The sequence below is a fragment of the Chrysemys picta genome, chromosome 9 (genome assembly GCF_011386835.1).
Source record: "Chrysemys picta bellii isolate R12L10 chromosome 9, ASM1138683v2, whole genome shotgun sequence".
NCBI lineage: Eukaryota > Metazoa > Chordata > Testudines > Emydidae > Chrysemys > Chrysemys picta.
Genome location: NC_088799.1, coordinates 88,046,642 through 88,057,252, shown reverse-complemented (window position 1 = coordinate 88,057,252; position 10,611 = coordinate 88,046,642). Strand labels below are relative to the sequence as shown.

Here is a 10,611-nt window from a genome sequence, read left to right as displayed (position 1 = left end):
TGTTTGTTAGCGCCCTGCCTAGCCCAGTGCCAAGCCGCCTGCTCCGGGGTGATTAAACAGCAGGGACACTATTGCACCAGAGTGTGGGCGTGGGGCGTGGGAGAGCTCGCTCTGCCCGCCGGAGCTGCTAGAATAACCGGCGGCGTGTCAGTATCAGAGTGGGTGTGGGTATTTTGCACACGCTTGTTTTTGTTTATCCCTGTCCTCTCGGCCCCGTCACGTGCTCTGTGTGTTGCATTGTGTTTTCCGTGGGAGGGGGGGGGAGAGCTGCCTGTGTCCGTGATCAATGTTGTGACTTCCTCCTTGCGCTGTAGCAGCATTGGAAACACAGCTGAAGGAAGCCGATTGCTGCTAGTTTCAAATTGGCTGGGAAGGAACAATACACACACACTGGATTCCGTGTCTCTTCTCTTTGAGAGGGGGGGAAGATGAGCTCGGGGGACGTTGTTTGCACTGGATGGCTCATTAAATCACCCCCCGAGAAGAAACTGAAGAGATATGTAAGTAAAGCGACTCTCCTGATATTGTTCCATCCAGGAGCATTTTTGCATCTGCTCCGTGTCTAACTCTTGCTTTGAAATGTGTCGGGGATATAAGCTTTTGTCGGGACCAAAACAATAAGAGAAAAGTCGATGCACTTATTAAGCAATTTAATTTTCAGTAATATTTTTGTGCCTTTTAAAAGGAACCTTTGAGGCTCACAAGGTCAGAATACTTAAATGGTATGTTATGCAACAGAGCTTAGGTTTAAACCACATCTCAATTTCAGTTAATGTTGCCATAACTATAACAGTTTTGTAACAGTCACTCAGGGGTATCTTGTTCAGAAGCTAAGAAGAACCTACTGTCCCAAGGTTTTTAACTCCTTGCTTGAATTAGGGTGGCATGTTTTGCTAAAACGCGAATGTAATGGCAATGACACTTGATAATGCCAATGCCTGTGATATTTTTGTTTACCAAATTAACATTCCAGTTGCATTTACTCAGCTACACTTTTTGCCTGTCATAAAGAAGTGCGAGGAGATGCCTTGCTGTAAAGTTCCAAATGGGCAAAAGGTAAAATGGACTGAACAAAACAAACCAGGATTTCCAAGCCTGGAGAGCAGCAATGGCATTCTGAGCAACGGGGCCCCCTTGTTTCATTTTCTATCTGTCTGCCTGTTTTTCTGCAAAAAAAAAAAAGGGTGTGTGTACAAACATAGGAAACTGTATCACTGCAGGGCTGCAAAGGAAGGCATTCCAGGCAGAAGTAAATGACCTTTTTAAAAAAAAAAATTGCTTGTAACAGCACTAAACTTAAACCCATCTTGGGCCATTTTGCATGCACGTTTATGAAAAATCCTTATCCAGGCGTGTTATTGTTCAGTCTTTTGGAACCTTGTGTTGTTCACTTAAGTAATGCACTTTACATCTATCTTGCCCTAGAGCACTTCCCTAGACTAGAAGGATGCCACCATATGTTTCTATCATAATTTTGTAGCCATTTACATGGCTTACATCATTTGTCATATTTGCGTGGGTTTATCAGCATTTTTTTTTCTGGATTGCTGATGCTAGCTTTTTTCCTAGTAATATGGGGAATCACTCTGTCTTCTGAAGAATAAAATCACAGCTCTTTTGCAATGGACTTTTTGTTTGCTTTTAGAAAAGGAGTAATTTACTGATGATAAAATTGACGTCAAACTTATTCAAAGCATCAGTTTCTCCTCTCAAACCAGGGTAGTGCATTTAAATTTGCTTTGTTCAGTTAACATTTTCTAACTAAAATAACCCATGAAATCTGTCTTGAGAGAACAGCATATAAATAGGGAAATCTATTTTTTTGGTAGTATTTTCTTTAATAAATAGCATACTAAGACTGTTTTGCAGCAGTGTATAAACCACTGATTCATCCAGCTGGTAGGATTAGAAACTCTGTCAGTGAAACTATTTTTGATGACTCAATATTCGTAAAAAGGCAAGGAAGAGAAAACAGAATGTGACAAAGCTGGGAGTTGAAAGCCCCCATTATACAGTCAAGATAATAGTCGCAGCAGGGGCACTGATCAGCTCACAAAACTAGCTGCAGTCTGCAAAAGCTGCCCCTAGATTTTGCATTACAAACCCCAGTGGAATTGAGTCTACATTATTCCTCAAACCTGAGCAATTAGATTAGCTAGATTTCTCTTGATTAATGTTTGTTTTCTGGTCAATGGGATAAACTACCGCCTTGTTCACAGTAAAGCAGAAGCAAATCTGCTCTAAATACAGCAAAGATTAACATCCTTTCTTTTATTCCCCCCGCCCCTTAGAGTGTGGGTGGTGTAATCTGAGTGATAAAGTAATTTTTGGTAATAATAATAATATCTAGTTATGGCATTTTTCAGCCATAGATCTCAAAGCACTTTAGAAGAATTTTTTTTTCTGTTATGGTTTCATCACCACAATTTTCTGATATAAAGACAAAAAAAAAACCTGCTAAAAGAACGACTAATTTAAATTAACGTCTGTAGGTATAAGTACACCTCTACCCCGATATAACGTGAATTCGGATATAACATGGTAAAGCGGCGCTTTGGGGGGGCGGAGCTGCACACTCTGGCTGATCAAAGCAAGTTCAATATTACGCGGTTTCACCTATAACACAGTAAGATTTTTTTGGCTCCCGAGGACAGCATTATATCGGGGTAGAGGGGTATAAACCATTTACTGCAGAATGCTGTAGGCTGTGATTGTGGATAGAAACCATACACTAATCCCAAAGATTTGCACCACTCTTTGTGCCCAGTTGTCAGAATGTATACTCTGATACTGAAGCTTTCACAGATTTTAAAAATTGTGTGCAAATTGTAAACACATGGGTCTGATATGCCGCTCATTTGCACCAGTTTTACACTAGAGTAACTCAGCTGACTTCTTTGGCGTTGCTCCCAGTTTATACTGATCTGAGTACAGGCCGAGGCCCACATAGGGTCAGGTACTCTCCCTGTTATACACACAAATGGTTCCTAATCCTGTACCCATTGCAGCCATTGGGAAATTCTCAGTGATTTCAATGGGATAAGGAGCAAAGGTATATTGAGGGAAAGGGAATAGACCCTCAGTTTCAAACTTACGCATTAGTGTGCTGACACTGCAAAGACTTACAGGTGCTTAATGTTACGCATTGTGAGTAGTCCCACTGAAGTCACTGGGACTACTTACAGTGTGTAAAATTAAGCATACATGTATGTCTTTGCAGGATAAGGACCTAAAGGTGAAAGCCTGCCTTCGCTGAGGCCTGGTCTGTACTTAAAAGTTTGGTCAAAGTATCTACGGCGTTCAAAGGTATAAATTTCACACCCCTGAGTGCTGTAGCTATGCCGACCTAACCCCATGTAGACACAGCTAGACCTAGCTACCATCACTCAGGGAGATGGTGTTCCTACAATGACAGAAAACCCCTTTCAGTTGCTGTAGGAAGTGTCTACAATATGGGAGCTACAGCGACATAGCTACAGCACTGTAGCAGGGCCGCTGTATCACCCATAAAGTGTAGACATGGCCTCACGCTTGTACCCCATGAACTCAGTTAGGTTTTGTGAGCATAAACAAAGTCCGAATTTGGCAGTAAATAAGGATAAAATTATGTTGAAGCCCGTGAAAACTGAAAAACAGGTGTTGGAGTCTGTATTTTTCCTGTAATGTCTCACAAAGCTGACACTCTTAGTATTACTATTCTTAGAAGTGTCTTATCATTCCCTAACAAAGGGTGCTGTCTTACATGTGCAGGAAATGAACTTGAGATTAATTACCAACATGTAACTTTCTGTAAAAACAGAGGCTAATGCTAAATGCAGAGACTTCATTAGAAACACAGGACACTTTTTTTTTTTTATAAGGAAATATTTTAACAGTATTCTAATATCCTATACAGTATTGTACCGCTCTCTTATCGTGAAACATTCATCTTTCATCAGCCTATCTAAAGGCTCAACTGTGCAAGGAATCTCCCTGGAGATTATTTGGTGTTTGCTGCAGCTCTTTGTCCCATAAATGTGACCTGCAAACTGCTGAGTTCTCATTTCCCCACTGTGTTCCATTGTGGGTTTTTCTCCTTGGTTTAATCTATGTCGGTTTTGGGGGAAGGTTCTGTAAGGTGCTGGTGCAGGGTTGGGAAGACGCTGGGTGTGGAAGCAGTGGTTACACCGTAGGGACCATATTTAGAATTCTTATTCTAGGAAACTATCAGACTCCATATGTTAAATTTTGATATTTCAGCACTTTGGGTGAAATCTTGACCCCACTGAAGTCAATAGGATTTTTGTCATTGACTTCAATGGGCCCAGGGGTTCCATACTGGATGAAACGGGATTATCTGGGCTTGTTCGGAGAATGGGCCATGGATATTTAGGTCTCTTGTTGGGGCGCTTTTATCTTCGCTATTAGCACTTAATAAACCCCACTAAGTCAGCAAATTTGGTTAAGCTTTTAACACAGGGGTGGCCAACCTGTTGCTCCGGAGCCGCATGAGGCTCTTCAGAGCTTAATATGCAGCTCCCTGCATAGGCACTGACGCGGGGGCTGGAGCTACAGCTGCTAACTTTCCAATGTGCCGGGTGGTGCTCACTGCTCAACCCCCTGCTCTGCCCCAGGCCCTGCCCCCACTCCATCCCTTCCCCCAAGGCCCCTGCCCCTTGCCCCAAGCCTGCCATGCCCTCACTCCTCCCCCCTCCCCTCCCCGAGCCTCCTGTGCATGCAAAAGAGCTGATTGTGGCAAGCGGGAGGCGCTGACTGGTGGGGCTGCCAGCGGGCAGGAGGTGCTGGAGGGCGGGAGCTGCTGATGTATTACTGTGGCTCTTTGGCAATGTACATTGGTAAATTATTCCGGCTCTTTCTCAGGCTGGCCATCCCTGTATTAACATCTCACAGGAGAGAGCACTTATTGTAGACTAAACTGTGGATATGTCTTCACTACCACCGTTAAAGTGCTGCTGCGGCTGGGCTTTAACGTGGCTGTGTAGTCGCAGCACCAGCGCTGGGAGAGAGCTCTCCCAGGGCTGTAAAAAACCCACCTGCACGAGGGGAGAAGCTACCAGCGCTGGGAGCACGGCTCCTAGCGCTGGGAGCACTGTCTACACTGCCATGTTACAGCGCTGAAACTTGCATCGCTCGGGGGGGGGGGGGGGGGGGGGGGGTCTTTTCACAACCCAAGCGAGAAGGTTTCAGCGCTGTAAAGTGGCAGTGTAGACAAGGCCTAAGCGTGCATCTTTCCAGCCAAAGCTGACTCTAGCTACTTGTAGATAAGGCAGTGAGCGTTCAGAAAGGAAGAGCAGGCAGGGATGTTCCACCTACAATCAGTTACACAATATGAGCCCTGAACAATAGGGAGCTTTTTGGGATCCTTAGTATTGTAGATGTAGCTGGGAACAACCACCAATTTCTCATCGTTGATAAAAATAACAAAATTGTTTCATGGCCTAGAAGGGAGAGGAGGTATTGTCAGTCAGGGCGTGAAATTGACCAGATTTACTACTAGCCAAGAAAGGCAGAAAAGAGGAGGATCTGGAGCTGTGCGAGTGAACTGCAGGACTAGCACTCTGGTCAGAAGGCCAGCCCTATAGATGCTTTTTGGTGTCGTCCCCCTCCCCCCCCCAAAATAAATCATAAAAATTATATACAAACTATAAACTCTAAGGCCAGGTTCTTAGCTGGTGTAAATCAGGGTAGTAGCTCCATTGAAGTCAGTATTGCACAGATTACCAGCAGATGAACATCTGACCTTCAATTTTTAACCTTCAATACTGTAGAAATTGATGGGGTAGGTCCCCTTCCTCACCAGGCCCATGGTCCCACTTGACTTGGGTGAGTGGATATTTCAAACACTACCAACAATCAAGATTCTTTATCCAGAGCTTGAAAATAAAGGCTAAAATGAATCCCAGGTAAGTAGAGATTGACGTGCATTTCTCACCATAACCCTTCTTGGAGTTTCTGTGTTAGAAATGTCATGAATTGAAGCTTGCTTTAGATTTTTGATGGTTTAGCTACGTGGCTAGGCTAGGTTGTGGTAAACAACATCAGTTCCAGATATCTGAAGCTTCATGATCCACATATATGGTTTGATGCTGAATGCTAGGCTTTAAAAAGATACGAAAATGGCTAACTGTTTCCTCTGAACAACTTCTCCATTTTTTGCTGAAGTTCTGGTATTTGTCAGTAGAACATACAGGAAGCTGCTAGCAGCTACGAAGAAACCAAGAAAAATTTAATTATGGGAAAAATTTGTTCAAGCAATGGAAACAAAAATCTCACAAAAATTCTGGAGGCTGCTGGGATGTAAAATATCATCCAGAAGGTTGTCTGATTCCCTAGGAGTTGAGTTGCTATCAGCAGGAGACACTTCCTCCCTGCTCCAAACAAAGTCTGCACATTCTAGGTACAGGCCAAATTAACCCCATTAGTAAGGTTTGACTTTTCTGTTAGCTCTTGAAAAATAACAGAAGAGAACCCTCAACTTAAGTTTCTCTCTAAGCCAACTTATTTCCTGCAGAATCTTCCCATTTTTGCCCTGGTCCCCCTACCCTTTATGCTCTGGTGAAGTTAACAAACTGCACTTGCCACAGTGAGACACCTGATTGGACACAACCACTTTATGAAAGGTTAACTCCTGTTGACAACAGAAGAACCCTATGTCCTTATGTGGAGGTCATACAGCCTGTCTCCTTGCTATAAACTGTGTGTTCTTCAGCTATGTAGTCTATTCTATCTATTGATATAAAATCTAATCTAACATCTGACTGGCTGGTGTTCTGCTCAGGCTACTAGTTTCTGAGAAGTATGCAAAAAAATAAGGTACCAGTGAAGACTGGTTGCAGTGGAAGTTACTTTTGAGCAAGGACCATGTTCTCCTCTGTTGTAAAGCATTAGTTGACGTCTCTGAGCAAATAACTGTGAAGTTATTTTAGGGCAGTTTCCTTCTCTAGTATTAAATGTTCATAATTTGGTGAGTGTTAGATCATTTTATCTTATTTTAACCATGTTTTGGTGGTTTGATACAATGCTTACGCTTCTGACATGGCGATGAATTCTAAGAAACAAATTTGTAAAAAATAACCACTGCTGTTCTTGGCACCCTGAATATCAAAATTTCCGTCAGACTATTAATTTGGGTGGAGCTGTAATAGCTCTGAAGTCCTTGTTTAATCTTTGACTACATATTTTCAGTGCCCTGGAATGTTCAGCTATTGGTTTCTTTTCAAAACAGCAACACAGAAGTTATCAAGTCTTTATATTTGAAAATAAGGACTTTATACGTCTATGTATATATGTGTGTGTGTATATGTATAGAGGGGGGGGGGGGAAAGGCAGCGTTCCACAAACTATAAAGTGGAGAAGGAAATGTTGACTTATTGGTAATTAATCTAATGATGAAATCAGACATACATTAGAAGAAAAAGCTGTTAAAGTAGTGGCCCTGTGGTAGACTCTTTGTTATAGCCTATGAAAATTGCAAGGCACCTAACAATGTTACTTCTACCCATTATTATTATTTAAAACATTACAATAGAGCAATATTTGTATTGGTCATCTCAGAGCATCTGTCACTTTTATAATCTGTTGTATACTACTGTGTTTTATGATTTTTTGTTTTAAGGAGGAAGGGAGATTATGTAGCAAATTTACACTTATAAACACTTTTTGGAAGAGAGAATTTTCATCTGTGTTGGAAGTGAATTAGTAATATGATCATACAGGAAAAAAAGCCCACACATGCTAAATTAGAAATGAAATTTGCATGTCAAAACATTGCATCCAGGCAGATGATGTAAACTTGCTCTATCTTATTTGACTAGTGAATAAAATGCTTTAATTCAACTTTTTGTTTTATTATATTTTAAAATCTCTGCCTTGGTTGGTTTTCTGTTTCACCCAGCTTGCACCTGGACACAACTGGCTTTCCAAATGTATATCAAGAGAAAATTAAAATGTAACATGGGTGGAGAGGTATTGTTAAGGGTGATGTAAGTTACAGTATTACCAACCCCAAGCATTCAAAAGTCACGAGTTAGATCCCAAAAAAGTAATGAGATTCTTTTAACAAGAATTAACATTTTTTTTTATAAGCCTTCTGGCTTTTGCACCTGTGGGGTCCATGTTTTTAAGCTTCTCTCCACAATGATGATCATGAGGGCTAGAAACTTATTCTTTTTTTAATTAGATCGGAGATTCTCACAGTCACATGACTCTGAGCTGAAGCTTTAAGAAAAACAAGTATCATGAGAGTTGCAATGAAATCATGACCGCTGGCAGCAGTGTGTAACATTTAGACATTAAAGGTGCAGAGGGTAAAGTGTTGTAAAGTTCCCATTGAAAGTGGGGTCAGGTTGAAATATAGTTAAGAAGATCCTGCAGCCTCAAAGGTAAGGGCCCTGCTGTACAATATAAGGAGTTAGGCAGGGCTCTGAATATAACTTACTTCTGCAGTCAATTTTTTTTTAAAGGGTGTTTATTTGTGCTCCGGAGCTATTAGTTAAAAATAAATCTAGCCTTGATGCTGGAGAAATGCTCTCTTCACCATTTTGAAGGCTGACTGAGCAGTGTTATCTTCCTGCGTCTGCAAAGAGACAGAGCTGAAACAATAGCTCTTATAGGTGTGAGCTGCCCCATTCATTTGTGTCAACAGGCTGTTGAATTGTGAAGGCAAATGGTAATGTCAACATTGTTAGTTATTCCCTGCTGGTCATTTTAGCAGGCACATCAAGCTAATATACTTAACCATTGTTACTGGATGTATTGGCAGATACTGGAGGGGGCAATTAACTGCTATCATAGATTGCTGAAATAAGGGATTCAAGAACCCCCTCTCACTTAGCATTTAAAGTAATCATTGCCCTTCCCAAAATGGGGAGGGGCGGGGCGGGGGAAAGATTCATCCCTTACCAATAACAATCTGGTTGTCAACAGCCCCAGCTGCCCTGGACTGTCACAACTACCTCCAGCTTCCCTCCCAACAACTTGTACAGCACAGTTCTGCATTTTCATGGCAAATACTAAAGCACCGTGAAAACTGAAAATATAGAAGCAATGTAAAATTCAATTCAATATCAAATAGCATGAGAAACAGCTGATTTACTGATGCTTTAATTCACTAAAAACCTGCATTCTTAAATTTACCGGAATGTGCAACAGAATGTCTAGTTTGCTGAGGAAAAACTGCAGTTTAGGCCCCTTCTGGGGCTCCCTTCCTGCAGAATTTGCAGTTCACAGGTAACATTCAGAAGAATAATGTTGATGTTCCGTCTGTGAATGCAAGTTCACTTCCTTGTTAAAGAATTCAAAACTTATCACTTTAGATTTTAATTTTTGTTACTCTGCTATTGTCTGTCTTCTAGGAATCCAGCAAAATACTTCTCTTTGTGCTTTCGAGCTACACAAATCTCTTTTTCAGGTGTGGGAAAGATACTCAGAGTATTACAGCTAAATATAAGGTGGAAAAGATTGTTTAGCATATGTAGTTAACATATATTCTAACGGACCATTCAAGGTAAAGTTCAAGGTAAACCTCTGCAGGTTAATAGGCAAACACTTTTCACAAAACAATCACTGTATATCTGACCTCTCAGTCCTCATCCTCAAAGGAAACCTGCAAAATACCTTCAAAAGATGTGGGAGCTTAAATTTGTAACTTTGCTAGATACTTGGTGAAATGATGATAATCAATGGGACACTAGTATCAGAAGGGTAGCCTTGTTAGTCTGAATCTGTAAAAAGCAACAGAGGGTCCTGTGGCACCTTTGAGACTAACAGAAGTACTGGGAGCATAAGCTTTCGTGGGTAAGAACCTCACTTCTTCAGATGCAACGGGACACTGTAATACCAGGGTACAAAACATAGGAATAACTATAAGTTGTGCAGGTGGGAGAGTGGTAAAAAGCATAGAATCAATATAGTAAGGATCTTAAATTAATCAAACAGTATAATAGAATCTCTGTGGAGAGAAATTCCATGCTTGAATAATAAGAGTATAGCAGCAGGAATATAGTACTGACCACCCGACCTGGATGGTGACAACAGTGATTGTGAAATGCTCAGGGAGATTAAAGAGTCTAAAAAAACAGAAAAGCTAAGAATAATGGGGGATTTCAACTATCCCCATATTGACTGGGAACACGTCACCTTGGGATGGGATGCAGAGATAAAATTTCTAGACTCCATTAATGACTGATTCTTGGGGCAGATAATCCTAGAACCCACAAAGGGAGAGACAATTCTTGATTTAATACTAAGTAGAGCACAGAATCTGGTCCAAGAGGTGAATATAGTTGAACCACTCGGTAACAGCAACCATAATGTAATTAAATTTAACATCCTTGTAGAGGAGGAAATACCAAAGAAACCCAACATAGTAGCATTTAACTTACAATGGGGGAATAGGTGCCAACTCTGTGGGTTGGGGCTCTGGGGCTAAAGCACTCACGGAAAAAAAAATAGGGGGTTCTCAGCACCCACCAGCCACATTGGTTCCATGGCTTCAGGGCTGGCTACCAATGAGCTGTTAAAAATTGGAAGTCAAATCCTACTGAGAAAAATAGAAAGGAGCATAAATTCTGGCAAGCAAGTAAAAGTATAATTAGTCAGGCCAAAAAAGAA

General features: G+C 41.4%; 1 protein-coding gene across 3 annotated transcripts in view; it reads left to right on the top strand.

Annotated features, from left to right (window-relative positions):
* The first annotated feature begins 288 nt into the window (after positions 1–288).
* GAB3 (GRB2 associated binding protein 3) overlaps positions 289–10,611 on the top strand; it is a 109,323-nt gene continuing 99,000 nt past the window's right edge. For 2 of the 3 annotated variants that reach the window (XM_008170064.4, XM_065557299.1), the window contains exon 1: positions 289–500. In XM_008170064.4, the coding sequence (XP_008168286.2) occupies positions 429–500 (72 nt within the window). In that variant the 5' untranslated portion in view covers positions 289–428. The remainder of the gene's footprint in view (positions 501–10,611) is intronic. The other variant, XM_065557300.1, reaches the window with a different exon arrangement.